The sequence below is a fragment of the Aspergillus multicolor genome (genome assembly GCF_047715735.1).
Source record: "Aspergillus multicolor strain CBS 133.54 unplaced genomic scaffold BDW74scaffold_2, whole genome shotgun sequence".
In the NCBI taxonomy this organism is placed as follows: domain Eukaryota; kingdom Fungi; phylum Ascomycota; class Eurotiomycetes; order Eurotiales; family Aspergillaceae; genus Aspergillus; species Aspergillus multicolor.
This window is the reverse complement of record NW_027395953.1, coordinates 1,425,227-1,447,344: the sequence shown is the minus strand read 5'-3', so window position 1 is coordinate 1,447,344 and position 22,118 is coordinate 1,425,227. Positions and strand designations below refer to the sequence as shown.

Below are 22,118 nucleotides of genomic sequence, written 5' to 3'. Positions count from 1 at the left end.
GTTTGGTGATTGTTATGCTGCTTGGCGCGTCTGGGGGCATTTGACCGTCCCGCCGTCCGCCGTCCGCCATCCGCAGACTCCGCACTCCGCAACCCCTCGAATAGTATGCAGATTGAAGTTTGATCATAACATCTTTCTGACACGCATACCCATAGGCTCTCAAAAGAGGCCCTGGCGATAATTGACTCTTCACGATGCCGCCAAAACGCAAGCATTCCGACGATGCGCCCGACCAAGGTAAGAACAGTCGGCGCAAGAGGTCCTACGCCTACCTGAAGCCTCAAGTGCGGCACATATCAGAGAGAACAATCAAGTCCAAATGGTCTACGCTTCCGGAACCGACGCAAGACAAAATCCGCGATATGCTACGTGCTCTTGAACGTCCTGTTATCGTTCGGCAGCCGAATGAGCGGAAACGCTACGAAGCTCAGGCAGCTGTCCAGGCTGTTGTGAAAAAGTATGGGCCTGCGCATTTCTAGTATTTTGTACATGACGCTAACTGATTTGGCGTCTCTTAGTCTTGGAAAGCGACTGCCTCGAATGCCATTTCCCCCGGTGACAAAAGACTCCGTCTTCGAGTACGAAGCGGCTCTCAAGGAACATGTGTGTCTTTTTAATTTGGCTGCGGATGTAGACATACTGACTCGCTTATGCAGAGCGCGTTAGAGGCTTCCTTGTCTACGATGAACGATAGTATCGATCTGCTGAATAACGAGATTGCGAAGGAGGAGGCCCTTCTTGCAAAGGAAACAAAGCAATTACAGGAGCTGGAGAAAAACGCTAAGCGCGCGGAGGCAGATCGGAAGAGGCAGATGAAGAATGTATGTTGTTCCGTGGTCGTTGACTTTGTTGTGTCGCTAATTGTTTAGGAACATCCTGTTCTCCGACAGCTCCAAGGCGGCTCCGAGAAACAAGCCAAGGCCCCTTCCGGGTTCAACCTCTCCTTTACAAAAGACTCGCTAGACTTTAGTGAGGTAGGTGTCCGGATGCTCATATATGTGTCCTAGTCTGACGACGTGTTTTCTAGCTCGAGACCGACCCGGAGGTGTCAGGTCTGCTAAAGCAGCTGAACAACCATCTGAAATCAATGCAAAGCAACACTGCCCCTCTTGCTGGATTGAATGATGCCATCAAACGGTCACAAACGGCGCTCACTTTAGCAACCCTGCCTGATGACTGAATCTGTCTTTGGTGACCAAGTGAAGAATTCAGGGCATGCTCCTAAAACCAAGCATCGGAAAACCAGCATTGTACGAACCCAGGGAGTTAGCGAAACCGCCCCCTCTCAAAATGCGCGACCGTTTGATGGCTCAGGCGGCGCGGTCCTTCGACCGTTGCGTTACGACGGCAGGCTACAGGAACCAAACGCTTACTAGATAGTACCTCGCGCGTTGGGTACACATTGATCAAACATGCAACATTATGAAACTCCGCAGGTGAACTAGGTTCCGGTATCGGAACGAGCCGACACCTTCTCTCAAAATAGAGAGTATACAGTTGATCTGGATCAGCTAGAGTTGAGGTTGAACGCAAAATGTTTGAAGCCAACTTTGACCATAACCGGCCCAGCGAATCTCACCATGCTCACGGACCGCTTTGAAGAGCAAAGGATTTGAGAACGCTCCCATTTCTGACGTCGGCTCTAAAAAAAATGCCTGCGAATATGAACCTGCTATATAGTTAATAAAACCGAGGCAATTGGCCGCACATGAGTTCGGGACAGAGTACCGTAGGCAAGATCTTTCCGAGGCTGAGAGCCGTGTTGCTGAGCCGCCTCGATTTAAAAGCGGCGATTCCTAATGCGGAGAAGGCCGGGAATTGAATTTGGCTGCCGAGACTACTGAGAGCCCACTCTGCCCGTAGTGCCACTGCCAGAGCCCAAGCCCAAAGTGCCTGCGAGTCCCGCTCAATCGGCGGGGAAATTGTGGTCGCATGTATCTCCAGCTTCGCCGTTACTAGTGTGCAGCTGAACCGATGGTTGCTCGTCCTCCCTTCGGCTCAACCCACGTCGGTGCCTGCAAGTGCCCATCTCACTCTGTCCCCTGTGTCCCCGACCGAACAGCGACCGTGACAGCAGTGAGCCGGCCTCTGCGCAACAGCTTTGCGCCTTGCGATCAATGACGGAGAAAACTACTGCGCAACCGGGTGCCGCCCCAGATCGACACACCAGCAATGGAGCGGCGGAAAATTCGACCTTGAGCAACATCCCAGAGGGGAGCACGGTCAGAAAAAGCGATTCAACTGCAAGAGAAAACGCGCAAACGTCGCCAGCTCCAAAGGCTGAAAGTAGCACTCCTGCGGGGGCACGCACCAGCCCGAAGAAACGGCGCAAGGTCAATCATGGTAAGAGCTCACACCCTGGCATGCCACGACAGCGGTTCCCTACGTCTGCTCCGCCGCTACAACATCCAGACACGTTGCTGACCAATGTGCTACGCTTGCAGCTTGCGTCTACTGTCGGCGATCGGTAAGCCTATCACCTCGTGGGGGTTTTTCTTCTTCAGCATCGGCCCCTCTCTCTTTACTGCCTCTCCCCCTCCCTTCGTTGCTGGGATGTGAAAAAGAAATATGAACTTGGGTGTCTCGAACCCCGTCCGATCGAGATCTTCATTGGTATTCATTTGCTGACGGAAGGCCACTTGCTCACGTGTTACAGCATATGACTTGCGATTCGGTAAGACCTACCCTTATTTATACCCGCACACGAGTCCTTGTGAAACGTATCGCAGGATGGAACCGGAAGAACACGAATCGTTGCTGACTATCCTCTTTCCGTAAATCAAGGAACGACCCTGCACTCGTTGTATAAAGCGCAATATCGGACACCTGTGTCATGACGAACCGAGAGAAACGTCGAAGCGATCGCGTAGCGAGCACGAGCAGTCCGCTGCAGACGAGGAGGGCTCTTCGAATAACGAGTACTCGAATGTCCACACCATGCCCCGAAAGGTTGATATTCAAGATGCTGCAGGTCAGCAGGTTCTGGGCGACGGGCCCCTTGGCCTTACTTCGTCCTCTATGAATGCGGTGCAACCTGGGCCCATGTCTTCTTCTACAAGCCAAAACATGGGTGTTACGCCCCAGCAACAGCGTAAGCGTTTGCTCATTTTCGCATACTCTTCACTCGGGTGCCTTGCTGATAGCTCTGTAGTTCTTGGATACAATGATTGGGTCAGTGGCCAAAACCAGTTTCAAGACATGCACACTTTCCATCCTTCTTATATGTTCAACGCGCCGGAGGTTACGAACGAATACAATCTTTTAGGCGACTTCCTCAGCAACAGTCTCTTAGACGATGGCAGCATTTTTCAGAACGACGATATGCAGAGAATGTATTCGGATCCAACGTTAATTAACTCCATGGCTGTGCTGGGAGGGCCCAATACATCGCTGCTCCAGCAGGCACAGCCTCTGCAACCACCGCAGAATCAGCAGAATCAGGGTGACACTACTTTGGGGGCTATGATCGGAAACGACAAAGCAAGGGAAACGTATTATATGACGGCTGCAGACCCCGCCGGGTCTGATCCACCGGAGGAGCGCATGAATAAACTTCTCAAAGCGAAATACGACGCCGGGTTACTGCGGCCATTCAATTACGTCAAGGGTTATGCAAGGCTAAGCTCCTACATGGAGAAACACCTGCAGCTGTCGTCGCGACAAAAGATTGCTCGGCAACTAGACAAGTTCCGGCCCAAATTCCGCGACAGAATGCAGAAGTTGACGGATATTGAGCTCATACTGGTGGAGATGTGGTTTGAGCGAAGCTTGATGGAATACGATCGTGTTTTCGCCAGTATGGCGATACCTGCATGCTGCTGGAGGCGAACGGGTGAAATTTTCCGTGGTAATAAGGAAATGGCTGAATTAATAGGCGTTCCTATTGAGGTTCTCAGAGACGTAAGTTGTCAATGCCAATTCTTCCCCAGCGTTACTCTGACGTTGTTCCTATACAGGGTAAGCTGGCTATCCATGAAATTATTGTGGAAGATCAGCTTGTGAGTTATTGGGAGAAATTCGGCGCCATCGCTTTTGATAACACCCAAAAAGCAATGCTTACGAGCTGCACTTTGAAGAATCCGAATGCCACTACCCCGAGCGAAGGGATACCATGCTGTTTCTCATTCACTATCCGAAGAGACAACCATAACATGTAAGTGACCTATTGCTGCCGGGCTTGGTGTGACCTCGCTGACTTAGATATTTTCAGTCCGTCTCTTATCGTCGGGAACTTCCTACCATCACAGCGAGATAGCAAATAGTTTAGGCAAAGGCTTGTTCATAAATTGGCGTTACGGGGCTAATAGGTACATTCTTCGGATACTGGCTTGCTATTTTCATTACTTGAGTCTCGATCATATTCGCTCTACATATTGACTTTTCGTATATAACATGACCCTGCGGAGTGTATTATATTCTTACTGAAAGGATATTGTTTGCCTTCACGATCTTGCCGCAAGGTCTCTTTCGACTGTCAGTTGGATTTTGCTTGTCCTATGTTCTATGTATTCACACCTAAAGAAGTGATCATGTGCCTACCCCATGGGATTTCTTCTCAAACCCACTCTATTGTTTTCTCCATCCTCAAGTATCATCTCTAAAACCACCTCAACGCCATGTCAGCGAAGCACACTAGCAAGCAGAAAGATCAATTGCAAGTTATCTTAGGTGAGTTTTATAATGTGCTTAAAGTGTGCGAGCGAAACGCATGCTGATTCCGTCGCCCTCCCCTTCTAGCTCTTGCCGTGGACCTCCACAAACAACTTACTCAAAATGATGATCCCGGTACTCCAGCTCTCAACCAAGAGGCTCTAGAGCTGCTCGAGAAGACCCTGCATCGGCTTCCCCTCATCTCAGATTCCATTACCACGTCTACTCGCCGGCAACTAGATAACGAAGGAACAAAGCTATGGAACATTCGCCTGCTGCAACTGAGGGCCACCAAGGAGAATGAGGATGCTGTGCTGTTTTGCAAAGGTATACTCAGGTGAAGATATCAGTATCCATGCTAAAACGCAGCAGTCAGAGCCCTCGCCTACGCAATGCTAGATGCCGCCGCACCGACTACGGGTCCGGGTACGAGTCTTACATCCGCTGGAGCTACACTGACAAACAAGGGCTGACAAAATGTTCTTTTGCGGCTAGGTAACTATCGAAGTCTTGAGCTTGCGTTCAAGGTCGTCAAGGCCTGTATTGGTACGTCGTTTCCTCTTCTACCTTATAGTCTGCCTATGCTAATAAATTCAGAGCATGGCCTTGTAACTCTAGCCCGGAAGATGATGGAATCAGCCGCTGCGAGATTAGATCTGATCGAGAGATCTAAGCCTGACATCGAGGTCATCAAATCTGAGGCAGTCGCCACAGAATACTACATGCTACGTGTGTATATGGTAAACAGCATCCACTATCACGATAATAAACATCGCTGACAGGCTGATGATAGGCTTGGGCCCAGAAACGACTACACATTGCAGACCACATGTTCTCGAAGATCCCGGAGACCAGATCTACAGAGCAAGAGAGGGTGATCGTTGATGTATGCTATACGATAGGGGACTCGGCTTCCAGGGCGGGTCAATTTGACACGGCAACGACATGGTTAGGTAGGGCTCTGAGTGTATGCGAGACGTGGTCAAGCAATGGAAACCAGGGTCTTGCGCAAGGGCTGAAGGATAAGAGATTGTTGGTTTTGCATGCATATGGTGGGGAACTACGCTCATCATGTCGAAATTCACTAACCGCGGCAGCACGATCTAACCTTCATCTTACTACTACAGCCTCTGAGAGTGAGCTTCGCAGAACCATAGATCTCTTGAGAGATGTGAGTACGATATCCAACTGGCGAATTTCTCTAACCTCCGCCTTAGGAGTATGGCGATTCCTTCCCTGTTCTGGTGTTCTCGCTCGAGGTCCTCAACAAGGAAGCACCGAAAGAAGAATATTTTGAAAGTATGCCACTACCTAGCCCCCTTCCGTGACAAATAGTCGCTCATATGGAACTAGCACTCAAGTCCTCAATCAAGGATATGGGCGACGGTGATACGGGAGTCAAGATGTGAGTACCGATGTGCGACATTCGCTCCTGGCTAATCGGTTTCTACAGAGTATATCACTATATCATGAAACTAGGAAGCTTGAGGCAAGAACAGCGGCTTCGTTTGCTTCTGGCTACAACTGACACCTCAAAGTCCGCAGCTTTTCGTCGAAGCCTGTGGGCAATTGTTGAATAAGCTCGCGGCCCTTGACCTGGATACCAAAGAGCAATGGATGGAGAAGATCTTCGTCTCCGTCATCTGGACACTCACGGGCACTGGCTCCAGTGAGGATAACTGCCCGAGGCTGGCTGAAGCAGCAGCACAGGCATTGACGGATTGTGGCTTGAACAAGCCGAGTGAAGACGCGACCCAAGCGTCTCTAATTGTAAGCCCTACACGATGCCATGGTACCGGAGACTTACAAAAAGCAGCTTATTTGGAAATACATTGACACAATGCTATCAAAGGGTTCGACCTCCACCGCAGAGCAATGGTGTCGTTTCCTTCTCCAGCAACCTATGTTCAAGCAGGCTCCAGACATTGAAACCAAGTCCTTCCGGTATGATACTATGTTGCGCATCTTATCTCGACTAACATGCGACAGGAAACTCGTTCTCTGTGTCTTGGAGAAGTATAACCCCTCTACCGCGCGCCAGGTATTTGACGAGATACCAGAAGACTGCAAATCATGCCCACTTACGCTGTATTTGATGTTCAGACTAGCTCTTCTGGCAAATGATGCATCTCTCGGTAAGCCATGGACTTTTTTACTTTCTCTACTTACAGCATGAACTTTGGCTGAGATGACTCGAGCCATTACCTACATTCAGTTACTCTGCAGACAAGGCGCAGAAGCCAAGTACATCTGGTCCTGCGTAGCAGATGCGCTACAGTTAGGAAAGACAGGCATAGCGCTACAAAGCCTTGAGGGTGTCATGAGTACTCTGGATGATAGCAGTTTTGGACGACTGCAAATTCCCCAGATGCTACTCGATTTCATATGTGCTGTACGCGAAAACACAGCAAACCATGAGGACTCGCTCGGACTCATAACATCTTTGCTGCAGTCAGGTAAGTCCATAGTTCTATAATAGTCTATATACCTAATAATTCAATAGCATTGGCTACAGTCGACACCGGTCGCAGGGAACCATTTTCGTCCGACGAGGCGCGCTGGCTTGCTTGTAAGAGCTATGGTATCGCTCTCGAACTATACAAATCATCGCCACTGCAGAATATTGTCAAGCTGCTTAATATATCCATCAAGGTGATGCCTTTCTTTAATACGTCTCTACAGCTCTATGCTAAAATCCAGCGCAGTTTATGGAGCTAGATCGAAATAACACGAAGAAAAAACCAAATACTGATCTCTTAGAGCACTATCTAAAATGCACTTTCCTCCAATCTATGATCATTGTTACGGAAGCTCGAAACGAAAAGAAATCTACCAGAAAGGTACATGGATGTGTATCCTTCTTGATGTTCAAAGCTAAACATTGTTCAGGAACGACATTACAGAGAAGCCCGCGAAGCCATCAAACAATTTCGAATCTATATCCAATCTCTAGGCGTCGACTCGATTATCAAGTCACACGAACACACATGGCTGAACAGGTACCGTATCATCTTATCATTCGACTTTGAAGCCGCCGTCCACCTTCATCAATGGGCCGACCTCACAACGTTAATCGAGGCCTCCAAACCAGTCGTAGGCGCCAAACTCAGCTCTGTCTTCCTCGACTGTTTGCTTCGTTCTGGGGCTCCTTCTTCATATTTATCCAAAGCCGTCAAGGTACGCCATACATATCCGACTACATCAACCTGTAAAACACTCACTAACATGCAGCCCAATCATAGCAATTGATCCAGACCTTCCACTCCTCTCCCATACCATTTTATAAAACTGACTCCCCAAACTTTGCCGAATACCTGCCCCGCCACCTCCGCTGCCTCTTCTCCCTCTCCCTACAAGCAGAAGAGTACGTCCTCGCCGAGTCCGTCCTCGACCAAGCCCTCGTGCTCACCCGCCGCAAACCAGAGCCAAATTCTGGCGCCAACTCTAGCATTTACCCTAAAGACGAGGTCCAGTGGCTCGCAACTACGGCATTCAACCGCGCGGTGGAGTTCTTCCTCGTCGCTGCGGATGCCGACTGTAAACGATGGGCCGGGAAGGCGATTGCGCTGGCGGATCTGATAGGCGATGACCGAGGCGAGACAGGCAGACTTCTGAGAAGAAACTACGCGAAGCTTCAACCTGGTCCTGGCGCAGTATGAGCGGCGTCGGATGCAATCCTCTCGCTTTTTCATATTAACTGCCGTTCTATATTTTTAACTACCCATGGCGGAAGTCAAATGCGAAGCCCGGGAATTTATATACTTTAATGAATGCATAAGACATCGTGAACTAAGCCGGAATTAAAGAGAGAAAGAAAAGAACAGAAAATGGAACTTATAAAATTACTTTACATCGTTGAGAGTATGAAGCTTAATCTAGAGCAAGAGCGAATGTAGGGTCCCGTCATGGATAAGCCCTAACTCACCGTGGCATGTGAAATCGCGTAAGCAGGTGCGCTCCTCCTATTTGGATACATCTAAAAAGAAAACGATCGTTCTCTATAATGTAGCCATTCTAGTATGAATAGTACGTGCAACTGTTTGTTGAGCCTATTCTTAGTAGATTGTTCATCGCACTAAGCGTAGATAAGGTCCATCACAGAGGAACTGTCCTTGTACTAGCATTAATCTAGGGCAGTTGAGAAATGAGCATGGCTCGTATAAGCTCTAGAGCCCCCGGCCTTAGGAGGCTTCGGAGATTCGGATGCAGATGGGTATCATTGTGGAACTGTCTAGAGGTCTGCGCAGGTAGATCTAGAACCAAGCAAGAAATCAAGCACAACCCTATCGTGGTCTAGAACCAGACCACCAAGCCATTGCTGGCTCGAAAAGAAGCCGGAACTGGCGAAAGCAAGAATCAACGAAATGCAACCCTTGAGGACCGCAATCCTTACGTTCTAGAGGACGCATGCCGCTATGGAGTAAAGCAAAACCATGGGGTACCTCCAAACAAAAACACCTGCTATGCTTAGACAAAACGCAAGACGAGAAAAGAATGTTCGCAGCACAGCACACGCTTTGCAAGTGCAAAGATCTATCGATACCAACTCCAAAAAAGCCCCACAACACCAAGAAGCGCCATCGGAAAGAAGAAAATTAGACAAATGAATGTGAATGATATAGAAAAGGCAGAACATATCAGCCTTCTCCTGCTGCATCAAGCGAGCGCCGACGAGAATACCTCGGCGATTTCTTTTGGCCCAAGTTTGGTGTTGACGGAACCCGACGGGGTATACGTCCACCTTTGCCCGAGACTGGGGGAGGTGGAGGAATCCTCTCATTTTCTTTGCCGCTGCTATCAGTCTCAGCCTCACATTTCTGGGCCTCAGCTTTTTTCGCCCGTGAGTTGAGGATACGCAGCGTAAGACCTAGCTCTCGCTCTAGCTCTTTTTGAGATTGCAAATACTCATTCGACCCGTTGAGCTTCTTTCTGTATGCTTTTAGAGTGCGGCAAACCTGTTCAGTTGATGTGTTCAAGCTACCGAACTCACTTCTCTCAGAAGCTCGAGACCTTGTTCGAAAATCCAGAGATGAACAGCGGCCATTGTTGCGGTGGCGTGACTCCATGGTCTTCTTTGCGCCGGTGGAGTTTGGGCTGGGTGGCGACGGCGAATTGCGCAGCCTCTCTGGCCGAACAAACGATGTGGGTGATCGACGTGGTGGTGCAGAGGGAGGTGTCGCTGGCACCAAGCTCTCATTTTTCAAGGTTGGAACAATAGATGCTCGCGACAGTCTGCGCAAGAAGAGCGGGGACTGCTCCGGCCTGTCGCGTGCCGGGGTAGAGGTCAAAACTGAGCCCTCCGTTCGTTGATATCCCGCGAGGTCTTGCCGAGACAACACTTTCCGTAAAGGAGGTCTAGATAAGGCTGGCTCCTTTGAGGAATTATCGTCCTCATCGTTGGAGCTTGTCTGTGTAGTTTCCGGCGTCTGTTGTGATTGCACTGATATGTTCCAAATCATGACCACCCCGTCAATGCCAGAGCTTATCAATATCCGCTCCGGTTGATCTTTGGGTGCATCGGAAAACCTTTCCAGCAGTTGAATATCGCTGACACCCTCCGTGTGGCCGAATTCGCCGGTGAGAAAGGCAGCTTTCTCCATGTCATATACACGGATTGACTTGTCTGTTCCCGAGGCCCCGATAAGCAACTTAGGGTTCTGTCCGGGGATAGCAGAAGTCACAGTTAATGAACCCATGATTACTGTATCATTTGACTCCAAATCAGCAGCGCGAAAAGTGTAGATGTGGCGGCCGGAAGTCCAGTCGTACTGGTGTACGCAACGATCCACAGTCGAGAAAACGACACTGTCTGGGTCATCTGGAGAGAGGGACATTGACACCGGGGATGATCTCAAGGTAATCGCTCTTGATACCATATAGGCAACCGCGGTAATCCCGTCGGTTTCACGAGTAACACGCTCTCTTACCAGAATTGTACGATCCGCAGATGAAGACAGTAGCCTTTCTCCTCGATTTACAAAAAGAAGTTGGATCACAGCCCCGACGTGGTCATCCAAGGTCTGGATCAGCTGAAAGCTGTTGTCGCGCTTTTCCAAAAGCTGCACCATCCGATCACGACCAGAACTAGCAATCACGCACGAGTCGGTAGTTTCACAGAGGGCAATGTCTGTAATCTCGCCCCCGTGGGCCCTGACTTCGTCCACGCACTTCCACTGTTGTCCTTCTAGTACGCTATAGTGAAGTCAGCGGGAAAGCTCAAAACCGAGGTATTGCGTGGTACAATACCGTAGAACGCCGACTTTGTCGCCGGATACAAACAGGCCCCTGTCGGTACTTGTCCGCAATATCTTGAGCTCATTTGCGGCGCCATCATCACTGCCTGCGAGTGGCTCAACAGGGATCGTCCGCGAATCACGGCACTCGCCTTGAGTGTTCCAAAACTTGACCATACCCCGGCTAGACCAGGTAAAGAAATCTGCACTCAGGTGATTCGGCATCTTCAGTAGTCCCACACCAAGAACAGAGTCTCGGTGAGCCGGCATCGCGATTCCCGTGTCACACTGTTCGCCCTCATCCGTGAGATCATTGACCGGATAGACATGTATTGCTTTGGTGCCGTCCACCGTGATCAGATGAGAGGCAAGGGAGCCAATGCAGGTGATAGCTGGTTCCTTCGACTTTGGCTCTGTCGGTGATCGACTAAAGGAACGTGGAGAAGGAAAACTGCTTGGTGGTCGCAGCGACTCGAATGCAAGTCTTCGTATACGTCTACCACGCCCACCTACCCATATACAAGCCCGGTCCGAGTCCGCTGTTAGTGAGGTGATACCGAAATCCATTTGCTGTATGAGAGTAAGCTTGGCGTTGCCATCGTTGTCATCGACAAGACAGAGTGCTCCCGAATCAGTGCCGACGATAGCTTCTGAATCAGAGATTCCGACAACGCTGGTGAATGTACTGTCAGCTAACGTATGCAAGACGCAGTTTCTCCCAGATAACGCCTTGGGAGTGACGAAGTTGGAAGATTCGCCGGTGTTTGTGCGAGACTTGGACGGGGACACAGGCCTGATATCTGGGAGTCTCCAAACCTTCACGTGTCTAACTCCCACTCTGTGACATTTTAGTACCTCAACATAGTCAAAGAGAGCCTTTTGATATACATACGTAATCAGAGCTTGCCCTAGCCAAGTCATATCACGAACAACGGTTGTGCATTTATTCGTCGAGTGAAGTTTTGCTGATCCATTCTTGAGGCCGATGGACCATACGAAGAGAAAACCATCGTTTACATCCCCGAGAGTTGCTAGATGTTGCGAGTTTGGGCTCCATGCAAGGGCACGAACACCAAATGAATGCTCTGTGAGTATTGAGAGTGGAATATCCGGAGGTGCGTCCTTTGCGGTTGAGAATATTAGGACTCGAGGGTTGTAGCCCGTCTAAGATGGTCAGTAAAGGTTTTTTGTCTTCCACAGCAGATGATCTTTACACTTACCTCTCCCAGAGCAAGAAATCTTCCATTCGGGCTTATAGCAACACTGGTAACCGCCTTCACCCTCTCCCTTGATGACCATGTGCGGGGACTAGACCCGTCCACTGCTTCGGTTGACGGTGAGCTATTGTAGCTACCGTTATGGGGCGTGGCTTTTATACCTGGCAGAGATTTGATTCTAGCATCAGGCGTAGATGGGGGCGTGCACTGGTTGTAGAACGAGGTTATTGGATTGATACTGCTGGCTGTCGGTCGCGCACGAAAGAAGCGTTGTTTCACATTGCCCTCATCCACCTCCGCCAATACAGCGGCGGACCCAGCGCAAAAGGCAAACGAGTTGCTTTGATCGTGATATGAGAAACCATTAGGTGTAGTTGTAGTCGTGCCAATTACCGTCTGAAGCGACAAGGCGGATTGATATAGGGACGGTTTAGCGGAGCGCGTCGGTGGTCTGATTGAAGGAGAATTGGAGGGAGTAATCCGGAGTGAATGATTCGGGCCAGCAGTCTTGCTCTTGACGCCCAATGCGTTGTTCGCCATAACAAATTGGGGCCAAGAGCAATTAGGAAGCTGCACTGTCCCCAGAGATTTGTAGGATGTTTGGCTGCATTTGCCGAAACGAGAAAGTAGTGGCCGGCCTTGATCGATGTCCTCAAGGTAAACAGAGTTTCGTCTAGGGTATGTCGGACTATATAGGAAGGCGCGATAAGGGATGCGGTCGAGGAAAGAAGTAGGAGGAGGTAACGATTGGAGATGTCCGTCGATTGGGTATATCTCGGCCGTTCTACCAAGCTAATTGGAGCTGACTCGCTGAGGCCGCGGGATCGAAATAAGAGGGGTTCGAGGACAAACAGGCTGAGATCGGGATTGGCGAAAGCGAGGGATTGGCCAGTGTAAACCGAGCTTAAAGAGCGACTGAAAAGAGTTTCAATGAGAGACGGACTGGGATGCAAAGATGAAGATTGAGCAAAGATTGGGGCTGCGGACGGGAGATCCAGGGTTAAGGCAGAGATCTGGACAGGAGCTTTTCGAGCTGCTAAGATTTAGTGAGCGGAGATGCGAGCACGGACAGGATCCGATCTTAAGAACCACTCGGCTTGGCAGTGAACAAGGAGGCTGGGAGGAAGAACCTAGCTTGCTTGATGCATATTGATTGAGGCACTCTGGATAGCAGCAGAAATCATCTATACTTGTTCTCATGGACGGATTCTCATCAGAATGTAGGTATACTGGGAATGTTTGAGGTTCAGAATGCAGTGTGGAGAGCGATACGCGGGCCAATCGCCGACTTTCCAGATTGCTGCCTGACGACTGAGGCACAAGCTCATAGCTATAGCCCCTGGTCCCCGCTTACTGTGCAACCTTCCTGATGTAGTCATTGGCCTGTACTCCGGAGTATTCTAACAGACTTTACATTGTCGAGGCATGCCGATTACTCTGCGAGTATCTTTTATTAACGCTTTGTCGGGAGTCGGATTTTCGGGCGGGGCAATGTACCATGAAACATGACCATGGTAGACCGACCATTCTCTTTTGTCTACCTTATAAACGCGTTTGAAGACATTTCAGTAGCTACCGGAGTCTCTGTCTTGACAACCGCTGAGTTTCTATTACCCGCGTCAATTCGATGGTAGAGTCTACTTGAGCAGTCGCAGATTGGTAGTTCGTTATACAACTTGAGGTTCTGTCGGTCACGTAGAGACCGATATCTTGCTGGCAAACCTTCTGATACTATGCGGAAGGACTTTATTATCAATCTACCGCTATTCTGGGCTTGAAGGATGTGCGGTGTAGGGCGCCATTCCCATCAACATCATGATTTAGCCACACTGGTTTTTACTCCGCACGCCTCTTCTCTGTCAGCGGAGGGCCTATGGGCTGGATTACCGGCTGTGCTTTTTCAACCAAACCAAGCCCGTCATAGCTTGCTAAGCTCAAGGAACCCCGGTCTCTCATGGTACGTTATCCTCTAGAAATGAACGCAGATCTTTGATCCTCTAATTATCAATCGCGTAATGACAATATTGAACGGTTGTATTGACAACTGGCGGTCTTCTGTTGAATAGAACTTGGGTAGGTCAGCCCAAGGAATACCCAGCTCGAGAGACACGGTTGTAGGAGTTTATAAAGAAGATCCGCGTTCCGGAGTATAGGATTAGTACCTATGCTTGTGGAAAGTGAGACCAATCTGCTCCACACTTCAGACTTTCTAAATTGGCAAATCGTCAGGCTTTGCGGGGACAAACTTTTGCGGGGATGCTTATCCGCATGATGCTCCACTTCGGAGCAGTATCCAATATTAATGACAGCGACAGCAAGCCTTCAAGGTTTCCATTATAGCCCATGAACTTAATAGAAAAAATAGCGTTCATGTCTCTGCTACAAACAACATCTTGGAATGATGAGAGTAGGGCGTATATCTATCTTCGTAAACTATCTAATTTGACAGTGATTGTGCAGTCGGTTTCTAGACTCCAGCGTTACATATCTAGCATAGCAGCAGACTGCAGCACATGGGCCACACTACTACATTTGAGCAGTCTTTCTAAATCCACAAATGTTTTTTTTTTTGTTTTCATGAAATGTTTAGTCGAACTTTGCATGATTGGTCGAATATTGGAGATGAGAGAGTCACATGATCTTATATTTGCCTTAAGGCAACGATCAGCTTATCTCCAAAATTTCCGTTCCTGATCGCGACACATATCTCGCCTCGTTCGATATACATCGCAATCCGCTTGTCATGCAGTCCTTCTGCCCCAGGTCAGCGAAGATCTCGCTTCCTAATGTTATTCAGACCGTCTTCTCTTCCGAAGTAACCCCTCAGCTTCGCAGCTCGTTAATACGCCCTTCGAACCGAGCGTGTCTTTCTCTTCCTCGCCACCATCTTCTAGGCAGACGGACCGTCACCACTGTTTCCATTGATTCCATTCCTGTCACTTCTGCTCAAAAGCACCAAACGCCAGCGACCAGTCAGAACGAGCCTTCAACTACCACTGACAAACAGGATGCTACAAAGGAAGACTCGAACACTAAATCCTCTATTAAAGCCAAGACAAGCGCCAAACGCTCAAATTCCGCGCATCGAACGAAAGCCGAACCAAAGTCGGTAGATAAAAAGAAAGTGGGCGACCGTGATTCTAAGATAGATTCCAAAAAATCCGCAAAGAAAACATCGACAAGCGCCGAACCCAAGCCTCCCAGAAGACGTGAAGAATGGGAGATTCACAAAGAAGCCCTGAAAAAGAAATTCCCGAACGGATGGGCACCACTTAAGAAGCTCTCTCCTGATGCGATGGAGGGTATACGTCACCTACACCACGTCGCGCCTGACCAATTCACGACCGCTATTCTCGCGGACGAGTTCAAAGTATCTCCTGAAGCTATTCGGAGGATTCTGAAAAGCAAATGGCGCCCATCTGGGGAACAGTTAGAGGAACGACGGAAACGCTGGGAGCAACGACATGACCGGATCTGGAGTCATATGGCAGAGCTGGGCTTGCGGCCCAAACTCCCGGGCTATAAGGGCGATCCCGAGAAGATGCTCTACAAACCGAAGCCAGCCCAGGCGTCTAATGACTCCTCCTGAGGTGCTTGCATGGGCAATCATATGCATATCAGATCAACAACCACCTGTATATTAATCTATAGTCAGTATGTATGTTAGCGGTATATTTCAAGCGTCTTGTGGTGTTATTTACACAGATTTGTTCTTCCGAGCTGGAAGGATATGTCCTCTGTCGTGGAAAGCTCCAGGCACTTACGGTTCTCACCTCTGGAATTCTCGTGCTGGCAACCCACATAGCATTGAAGGCGTGGACAACATCCCTTCATTATCAAAGCGATATCCAATTGACGCAAGTTCTTGAAGCTTGGTATCTCGCAGCGATGCGCTAGCTCAATCGACCCCGAGGTCACCACTCCGCAATTCCGCCAACGGGGATAACTCGAACTTCGACAAGCACCCGCTCACCTTTACACTCATCCACTGCTTCTCCTTCACCCGATTATTAACAATGGATCGTATTCTGCATATGCCATAATTGGCATTTCACAATTTTCATACTTCCATATCCATACCCCCGCTGTTACCCCTGTTCCGCGAGGTGGCGGCCGGTATCCACCGTCTGCTCCTTCAGCTCCCTCACCTACTAGCTTACATTCATCCGCCGATGCGGTGATTCCCGCTGTTCGCTATGTCATCGGACATTCAGGTCTTCGTCAAATGGAAAGACCAGTCTATTTTCGCTGGGGAAGATGTTGAATGTACCATTACCTTCAAGAACGTTGCGGAGACCGGCGAAGAACCGAACAATGCGCAATCGTTCCATCTGAGGAAGCAGTCGCGGGCTGCGATGACCCCTCGCTCGGATTCTTTCTCCCTACGGCTCCCGTCGAATCCCTTCAGAAATCCTAATCGCCGTTCATACCCTATTGTTCCTCGAAAGAGCACGTCCCATCGCATTTCATCCTCCGTGAGTTCGCCGTTGATCGGCTCTCACAGCTTCCCGCCTCCCTCTACGCCGCGAACTGGCCCATCGGCCGGCCACAAGCATAAGAGGTCAATATCCATACTGTCAATCGATAGCGAAGGAGGGAATTTGAGCGTCGCTGGCGATAAAACACCGAGGACCCCGTCTCATTTAAACCACTCAAGACCGGTGAGGGGTCATGGCCGCTCCGCAAGTCTGCAGGTTGTACCAAGAAGATATGAAGGCTATGAGGATAGCCCGAAAGGTACTCGGCGCGCAATATTATACTAGGCCTACAATAACTAATCTCACTTTTTTCACTAGGGTTACGAAGCCCAATTCGCGGATTTCCAGTGCCTGAGTCCCCTATCCAGCAATCTCCAGGGGGATTGAGAGTCGACATGGATGCGATACGACCTAGCGGCCCTTTATCTGGAGCCCCAAGCCCCATAAGACCGACACCTCAGATACGCGCACCAGGACGAAGACCTCAGTTACCGCCCATAGATTTCAAGTTTCCTCCAGCGCCGGAAAGCGAGTCAAGCGCGGGGCCTGTTACCGGGACACCTGCGTCAACCACCAAAGATTCTGCTTCTTTGGCCGCTCCAGGGCAATTGCCACAATCGAAAGTCTTGTCAGCGTCTAGTCTAAGTGGAAGCCATCGAAGCAGTGGAGAATATTACTCTCTCAGCAACAACTCCACAGAGACTCTACAGTCAGAATATACAAACTATTCAACTTCTATGCTGCGCGCAGGCTACCCACGTCACAGCCGGCATATGTCTAGCATGGAGTCAGCGGCGCCGGTTCCGACTGGACAGGCGCTTCTCATGGGATATGCACAAATAAGCGCATCATTCACAGTAGATGGGTCGCTGATCAACCAAGCTGCTTTCGACGAGGTCAAGCGGCAGGGTGTGGTTGGTGGTGCAGGGAACGGCGGCGGTACAGCGAACTCGAGGCCTGCTTCATCTAGCAGCAAAAGTCGAAAAGGCGGCGGCTTCTGGGGCGCCTTGAACTGGAATTCTATAGAGGAGTCTATCAGTGGATTGCTCTCCAATAATGACCTGGACGGTCTACGAGATATGCGAGGCGTGTCCTCGTCGAAATCAATACCCTTACTGTCAACTCCCCAATCGCTTCTCTTCGTGGACCTTCGACTAGCTCCAGGGGAGGAGCAGTCTTTTTCTTTCGCTTTTACTCTACCCAGCGGTCTACCGGCGAGCCACAAGGGGAAGGCTATCAAAATATCCTACAATCTTGTTATAGGAACACAGCGACCCAGCGGGAGCAACGAGCCCCAACGAGTGAACCGCATTAGCATACCGTTCCGTGTCTTCAGTGGCGTAAATGGTAAGCACCGTGCTCTGTCAACAATCATTTTACGATTTGACTAATCTTTTCCAGCCCATGGAGAAATCATCGGGCATGATCTGATGCGGCCCTATGTGATCTTACGGGACGAGGCCAGGGTGCAGAAAGTTGGTTCTCTTCCCCCGGTAATCGCAAAGGCCGAGAGCATAAGCAAGCCTATGTGGACATCTGCCCCCGAGTTCTTAGCGTATGTGGATGAGATTCTCGAACAACGCTCTCGCAACAGTTCCCTCAAGCTGCCGAGCACGCTCGCCGAAAGGCGGCCAAGTTATGATCTAACAGGAGGGCCCGTTTCGTGCAAAGACGCCATTGACTTCGCCATCCTTCGAAGTAACCAGACGGTCAATTCGTCGCAGAGCCCAAATCGCTTTGACATTGCGCGCGGGGGCCGTCGAATCGCTGTTGTAGTGCTCAACCGACCAGCCCACCGGCTCGGCGAGACCCTCGTTGCAACGGTAAATCTTGCTGATGCGGCACTTCCATGTTACGCACTTCGAGCGACCCTAGAGAGCTCTGAGAAGGTTGAATCGAATCTGGCGGTGCGTTCTAGCGCGAGTATTCGAAGAGCGACGCGCCGAGTACATGCGTCTTTCTTTGAAATTACTCTTTACTCGACGAGAGTCGTGTTCAGTCCTGCGATCCCGATATCTGCCACTCCCACGATACTCACGAGCGGTGTCAATGTCGAGTGGGAGCTCAGATTTGAGTTCGTTACTACAAGCACGCCAACTGAATTGGGCCCGGGTCCTTCCGGTGCGCGATTGCTAGAGACGGTCTCTGAAGATGACCGCGGGGCCACGATGTCGGCTCTAGAGCATTTAGGCTGCGAGTCATTTGAGGTTGCAATCCCCATCACTATATACGGAGAGACTGTGCGGGAGCGATTGCCGGAAGAGAACGAAGGTCACTCCATCTAAATCTGAACATATCGAATCATAGAACATGACGTTGAAGATGTAAAATAGCCCGGTATATACTAGCTGATATCCACCTGCACATGGATGTCGAATGTGTATTGTCGTGATTGCCAGGGCAACGAGCGGCGGAGCTCACTTATCCATGGACCGTGGCTCCGATCGTGGGGGGATCCATGCAGGGAGTCGATACACTGTTTTCAAGATTCAATCGGTTGTCGCCCTAAAGCTCCTTTCCTTGTTCTTGAGCGCCTTCCTATTTCTAGTTCTCTGCTAGGAGCGATCGCTAGGTGCGATTCGATCTTCAGCTGCCATCTGTTTCCCCTTCGGCAACTCAACCCCTCCACGCAGCTCAACGTCGCATCCTTGTCTCCTCGCGGCCTGAGCGCGCTGACGCAGTGAGTCTCTATAAAAAAAGCTGCAAACACCATCTGTATTACCGTCTGCTAACCACATCATTCTATCAGCGTGCAAATAGTTCAATCTTCCCTCACGAAACACATTATCCAACCCGCTGGTCGAATTCCGCAAGCGCACGAGTTACCGAACGACGCATTCCAACCCCTTCGCTCGTCAAGGTCACTCTTTATCAATCTGCCGCAGCCGTGAGATAGCAATGGCTTCATTCATTACCACAATGTCCGTCCCCATGCTTTCTGTTTCATCTGCGGATGACCCTGATACCCCTCCATTGCCATCGTCCTCAGCGCCTGCCCCAAAATCACGAACACTGCCCCCTTCTACATCATTCAGCACCGTTCATATATCCCATACTCCATTAGTAGCCCCTCCTTCATATCTATCACCTGCCGTTCGCGCGCTGAAACAAGGCTTATGCGTACTAACTCCTCCTAGCAATGCTCGGACAAGAGCGCCTTTTAAGCCGCGCTCTGCGGCCAAGGGAACGACCAGTTACCAGTTGAGACAGTTTGCGGAGGCGACACTAGGGAGTGGGAGTTTGCGCAAGGCTGTGAAGCTTCCGGAGGGGGAGGATGTTAATGAGTGGCTAGCGGTCAATGGTGTGTTTGTCGCATACGTTTCTGGTCGGTCCTGGGCTGACTTTGTGTTTGTCTATAGTGGTCGACTTCTACAACCAGATCAACCTTCTTTACGGAGCTATCACCGAGTTTTGCTCGCCCCAGACATGCCCGGAGATGAAAGCGACAGATGAGTACGAGGCTCGCTCAGGAACGGTGACAAACGATGAGCTGACTGGTAGACAGGTTCGAGTACCTCTGGCAGGACTCGGAGAACTACAAGCGTCCCACGAAGATGTCTGCGCCTGAGTACATCGAGCATCTCATGAGTTGGGTGCAGGGAAACATCGACAACGAGCAGATGTTTCCCAGTCGATTAGGTACGAGGCCCGATTTCCACCAGGAAGCGGCCAGGTAGTGCTGACTTGAGTTATCAGGTGTTCCCTTTCCGAAGGCATTCTCCAGTCTTGTTCGCCAGATCTTCAAGCGAATGTACCGCGTATATGCCCACATCTACTGCCACCACTACCCTGTGATCGTCCATCTGGGTCTTGAGCCACACCTCAACACCAGCTTCAAGCACTACGTCCTCTTCATCGATGAGCATCGGCTGGCGAGCGGAAAGGATTTCTGGGGGCCTCTGGGAGATCTGGTGGATAGCATGCTGCGAAGCGATTGAAAGCCTGCATGGTCATGGCGATTACGTAGCAATTGATGAGAACGAAGCACGGGGTCTGGCGTTAAGGTGTTCCGCATGGTGATATCGCACGGTTTCCTAGTTAGATCAGCTGTTCATGAAAACGATAAAAACTATCAATTGAGATGGGGCAAAGAATGAATGCTGTTCCTGGAGTAAATAACTAGTAGACGACCCGAAATTCTCGGCGTGTGCGGAATCTCACGTGACTGGGACCGGGAGAAGTTGGACCTCATCCGAATAGCATCGTCTTCACGCCCCTCTTGTGTGTCGACCGTCTTCGCCGTCTCGCGTCCAATTCCACCCTCTCTCCATTTCCTATTTTAAAACCGTCGGAGCCCGTCTCTCGCGTCAATTATCGCCATGCTCTCCGCTCGTCTCGCCCGCGCTGGCCTCCGTGCCTCCGCCCAGGTCTCCGTCCCTCGCACTGCTGCTGTTAACGGCCTGCGCACCTATGCCACCGCTGCCCAGGAGGTCAAGGCCCCTGTCTCTCTCTTCGGTGTTGACGGTACCTACGCCACTGCTCTGGTATGCTCCCCCCAAACCCGCGTGGATAGCTTAGCTAGCTCGACCGGATCCGTTGAGCCGAAAACCCTTTCAATATCACCAAACGGCAATTTATACAAACCGCGACCGTCACCATCACATTCAAACCCGAGTCTGTGGTAATTAATGCAATTCTTCCAAAATAGTACACAGCCTCCGCCAAGGCCTCCTCCCTCGACGCTACCTCCAAGGCCCTGAACAACCTCGGTGCTGCCCTCAAGGCCGACCCCAAGCTCATCAACATCCTCTCCACCCCTACCCTGTCCGTCTCCGACAAGCAGGCTATCGTCTCCGAGCTCCAGAAGGTTGCCGGTGCCGACAAGGGCGACCTTCTCAAGAACTTCCTCGCGACCCTTGCTGAGAACAACCGTCTCGGTCTGCTCAACGATGTCGTCGACAAGTTCGGTGCTCTCATGAGCGCTCACCGTGGTGAGATCGAGCTCTCCATCACCAGTGCTCAGGTACGAATCTCTGCCTTTCTCAATCGCCAATGAACGTTATTCGTGGAGATGAATATTAACAATGTCCGCAGGAGCTCGACGCCCGCACCCTCAACCGCCTCGAGAAGGCCGTTGCCAAGTCCGAGTACAGCCAGGGCAAGAAGCTCAAGGTTGTCTCCAAGGTACGCTTCCCCCGATCCCGCCAAGGGCTACATCAACTAACCCACAAACAGGTCAACCCCGACATTGTCGGCGGACTCGTCGTCGAGATCGGTGACCGCACCATCGACCTGAGCGTCTCCTCCAAGATCGCCAAGCTCAACAAGGCTCTCACCGATGCTCTGTAAATTAACCTAACCGACCCCGTATCTCTTTTGTTGTGTCCCTATATCTATCTATCGCCTACCTATAGTTTCTACTACCTACCTACCTATGTACCCTAGCATCCCGCTGCACTATGCGAGAGTCCGTTGAATTGAGACTTGAGTTTGGTGAGAATAGACTTGTTGTGTTTATTTTGGTTTATTTCAAAGATTGGACATATGAATGAAGGACGTGGGCAAGTAAGCAGTCTTGAATTGCAGATCGCCTGGGAAGA

At 50.4% G+C, this 22,118-nt stretch overlaps 8 protein-coding genes across 8 annotated transcripts; 7 read left to right on the top strand and 1 right to left on the bottom strand.

Moving 5' to 3' along the window:
• The first annotated feature begins 61 nt into the window (after positions 1–61).
• On the top strand, positions 62–1,346 carry BDW74DRAFT_48316 (uncharacterized protein). Its single transcript, XM_073732923.1, has 5 exons — positions 62–457; positions 519–603; positions 657–821; positions 870–974; positions 1,028–1,346. Exons 1-5 carry the CDS (start codon positions 195–197, stop codon positions 1,178–1,180), a joined length of 771 nt encoding a protein of 256 aa, XP_073588830.1. The 5' UTR covers positions 62–194; the 3' UTR covers positions 1,181–1,346.
• Positions 1,347–1,872: 526 nt separating this feature from the next.
• acuM (gluconeogenesis transcription factor RDS2) lies at positions 1,873–4,575 on the top strand. The gene is made up of 7 exons (XM_073723029.1): positions 1,873–2,343; positions 2,445–2,467; positions 2,657–2,674; positions 2,785–3,091; positions 3,152–3,900; positions 3,957–4,153; positions 4,211–4,575. The coding sequence occupies exons 1-7, from the start codon at positions 2,118–2,120 to the stop codon at positions 4,260–4,262; spliced, it is 1,572 nt and encodes a 523-aa protein (XP_073588829.1). The 5' UTR covers positions 1,873–2,117; the 3' UTR covers positions 4,263–4,575.
• A 188-nt stretch (positions 4,576–4,763) lies between these two features.
• BDW74DRAFT_144441 (uncharacterized protein) lies at positions 4,764–8,484 on the top strand. The gene is made up of 17 exons (XM_073723028.1): positions 4,764–4,977; positions 5,023–5,076; positions 5,146–5,196; positions 5,248–5,390; positions 5,444–5,702; positions 5,748–5,821; positions 5,868–5,949; positions 6,004–6,055; positions 6,104–6,139; positions 6,189–6,420; positions 6,467–6,594; positions 6,640–6,785; positions 6,849–7,106; positions 7,154–7,302; positions 7,356–7,490; positions 7,540–7,827; positions 7,893–8,484. The coding sequence occupies exons 2-17, from the start codon at positions 5,043–5,045 to the stop codon at positions 8,307–8,309; spliced, it is 2,484 nt and encodes an 827-aa protein (XP_073588828.1). The 5' UTR covers positions 4,764–4,977; positions 5,023–5,042; the 3' UTR covers positions 8,310–8,484.
• Positions 8,485–9,268: 784 nt separating this feature from the next.
• On the bottom strand, positions 9,269–12,833 carry BDW74DRAFT_48239 (WD40 repeat domain-containing protein). Its single transcript, XM_073732922.1, has 4 exons — positions 12,104–12,833; positions 11,776–12,047; positions 10,897–11,721; positions 9,269–10,842 (listed from the first exon to the last, which is right to left on the bottom strand). Exons 1-4 carry the CDS (start codon positions 12,638–12,640, stop codon positions 9,288–9,290), a joined length of 3,189 nt encoding a protein of 1,062 aa, XP_073588827.1. The 5' UTR covers positions 12,641–12,833; the 3' UTR covers positions 9,269–9,287.
• Positions 12,834–14,843: 2,010 nt separating this feature from the next.
• rrg9 (mitochondrial ribosome assembly protein RRG9) lies at positions 14,844–15,689 on the top strand (the record flags this gene model as incomplete). The annotated part of the gene is made up of 1 exon (XM_073727813.1): positions 14,844–15,689. The coding sequence occupies one exon, from the start codon at positions 14,844–14,846 to the stop codon at positions 15,687–15,689; it is 846 nt and encodes a 281-aa protein (XP_073588826.1).
• Positions 15,690–16,118: 429 nt separating this feature from the next.
• Positions 16,119–19,135, top strand: BDW74DRAFT_48231 (putative intracellular protein transport protein (Sat1)). The gene is made up of 3 exons (XM_073732920.1): positions 16,119–16,837; positions 16,897–17,925; positions 17,980–19,135. The coding sequence occupies exons 1-3, from the start codon at positions 16,297–16,299 to the stop codon at positions 18,861–18,863; spliced, it is 2,454 nt and encodes an 817-aa protein (XP_073588825.1). The 5' UTR covers positions 16,119–16,296; the 3' UTR covers positions 18,864–19,135.
• Positions 19,136–20,676, top strand: BDW74DRAFT_48232 (Mob1/phocein family protein). Its single transcript, XM_073732921.1, has 6 exons — positions 19,136–19,258; positions 19,328–19,499; positions 19,716–19,879; positions 19,938–20,031; positions 20,084–20,217; positions 20,275–20,676. The coding sequence occupies exons 2-6, from the start codon at positions 19,477–19,479 to the stop codon at positions 20,514–20,516; spliced, it is 657 nt and encodes a 218-aa protein (XP_073588824.1). The 5' UTR covers positions 19,136–19,258; positions 19,328–19,476; the 3' UTR covers positions 20,517–20,676.
• Positions 20,677–20,798: 122 nt separating this feature from the next.
• Positions 20,799–22,020, top strand: BDW74DRAFT_48185 (F1F0 ATP synthase subunit 5). Its single transcript, XM_073732918.1, has 4 exons — positions 20,799–21,062; positions 21,227–21,541; positions 21,613–21,702; positions 21,754–22,020. The coding sequence occupies exons 1-4, from the start codon at positions 20,898–20,900 to the stop codon at positions 21,865–21,867; spliced, it is 684 nt and encodes a 227-aa protein (XP_073588823.1). The 5' UTR covers positions 20,799–20,897; the 3' UTR covers positions 21,868–22,020.
• The last annotated feature ends 98 nt before the right edge of the window (positions 22,021–22,118 follow it).

What these genes read in the sequence shown, in the direction of transcription:
- BDW74DRAFT_48232 (XM_073732921.1), top strand. Translation starts at nt 19,477, where the DNA reads ATGGCTTCATTCATTACCACAAT. An exon ending in GAGATGAAAGCGACAGATGA is followed by an intron (nt 20,032 to 20,083) that starts GTACGAGGCTCG and finishes ACTGGTAGACAG; the next exon opens with GTTCGAGTACCTCTGGCAGG. An exon ending in GATGTTTCCCAGTCGATTAG is followed by an intron (nt 20,218 to 20,274) that starts GTACGAGGCCCG and finishes TTGAGTTATCAG; the next exon opens with GTGTTCCCTTTCCGAAGGCA.
- BDW74DRAFT_144441 (XM_073723028.1), top strand. Translation starts at nt 5,043, where the DNA reads ATGCTAGATGCCGCCGCACCGACTACGGGTCCGG. An exon ending in CGACCCAAGCGTCTCTAATT is followed by an intron (nt 6,421 to 6,466) that starts GTAAGCCCTACA and finishes TACAAAAAGCAG; the next exon opens with CTTATTTGGAAATACATTGA. An exon ending in ATTTATCCAAAGCCGTCAAG is followed by an intron (nt 7,828 to 7,892) that starts GTACGCCATACA and finishes GCCCAATCATAG; the next exon opens with CAATTGATCCAGACCTTCCA.
- BDW74DRAFT_48316 (XM_073732923.1), top strand. Translation starts at nt 195, where the DNA reads ATGCCGCCAAAACGCAAGCATTCCGACGATGCGCCCGACCAAGGTAAG. An exon ending in AAGCGGCTCTCAAGGAACAT is followed by an intron (nt 604 to 656) that starts GTGTGTCTTTTT and finishes TCGCTTATGCAG; the next exon opens with AGCGCGTTAGAGGCTTCCTT. An exon ending in ACTCGCTAGACTTTAGTGAG is followed by an intron (nt 975 to 1,027) that starts GTAGGTGTCCGG and finishes CGTGTTTTCTAG; the next exon opens with CTCGAGACCGACCCGGAGGT.
- BDW74DRAFT_48239 (XM_073732922.1), bottom strand. Translation starts at nt 12,640, where the DNA reads ATGGCGAACAACGCATTGGGCGTCAAGAGCAAGACTGCTGGCCCGAAT. An exon ending in CTAGGGCAAGCTCTGATTAC is followed by an intron (nt 11,722 to 11,775) that starts GTATGTATATCA and finishes AAAATGTCACAG; the next exon opens with AGTGGGAGTTAGACACGTGA. An exon ending in GACAAAGTCGGCGTTCTACG is followed by an intron (nt 10,843 to 10,896) that starts GTATTGTACCAC and finishes ACTTCACTATAG; the next exon opens with CGTACTAGAAGGACAACAGT.
- acuM (XM_073723029.1), top strand. Translation starts at nt 2,118, where the DNA reads ATGACGGAGAAAACTACTGCGCAACCGGGTGCCGCCCCAGATCGACAC. An exon ending in ACGGCGCAAGGTCAATCATG is followed by an intron (nt 2,344 to 2,444) that starts GTAAGAGCTCAC and finishes CTACGCTTGCAG; the next exon opens with CTTGCGTCTACTGTCGGCGA. An exon ending in CGAAGAGACAACCATAACAT is followed by an intron (nt 4,154 to 4,210) that starts GTAAGTGACCTA and finishes AGATATTTTCAG; the next exon opens with TCCGTCTCTTATCGTCGGGA.
- BDW74DRAFT_48231 (XM_073732920.1), top strand. Translation starts at nt 16,297, where the DNA reads ATGTCATCGGACATTCAGGTCTTCGTCAAATGGAAAGACCAGTCTATT. An exon ending in CTATGAGGATAGCCCGAAAG is followed by an intron (nt 16,838 to 16,896) that starts GTACTCGGCGCG and finishes TTTTTTCACTAG; the next exon opens with GGTTACGAAGCCCAATTCGC. An exon ending in TGTCTTCAGTGGCGTAAATG is followed by an intron (nt 17,926 to 17,979) that starts GTAAGCACCGTG and finishes AATCTTTTCCAG; the next exon opens with CCCATGGAGAAATCATCGGG.
- BDW74DRAFT_48185 (XM_073732918.1), top strand. Translation starts at nt 20,898, where the DNA reads ATGCTCTCCGCTCGTCTCGCCCGCGCTGGCCTCCGTGCCTCCGCCCAG. An exon ending in GTACCTACGCCACTGCTCTG is followed by an intron (nt 21,063 to 21,226) that starts GTATGCTCCCCC and finishes CTTCCAAAATAG; the next exon opens with TACACAGCCTCCGCCAAGGC. An exon ending in AGCTCAAGGTTGTCTCCAAG is followed by an intron (nt 21,703 to 21,753) that starts GTACGCTTCCCC and finishes ACCCACAAACAG; the next exon opens with GTCAACCCCGACATTGTCGG.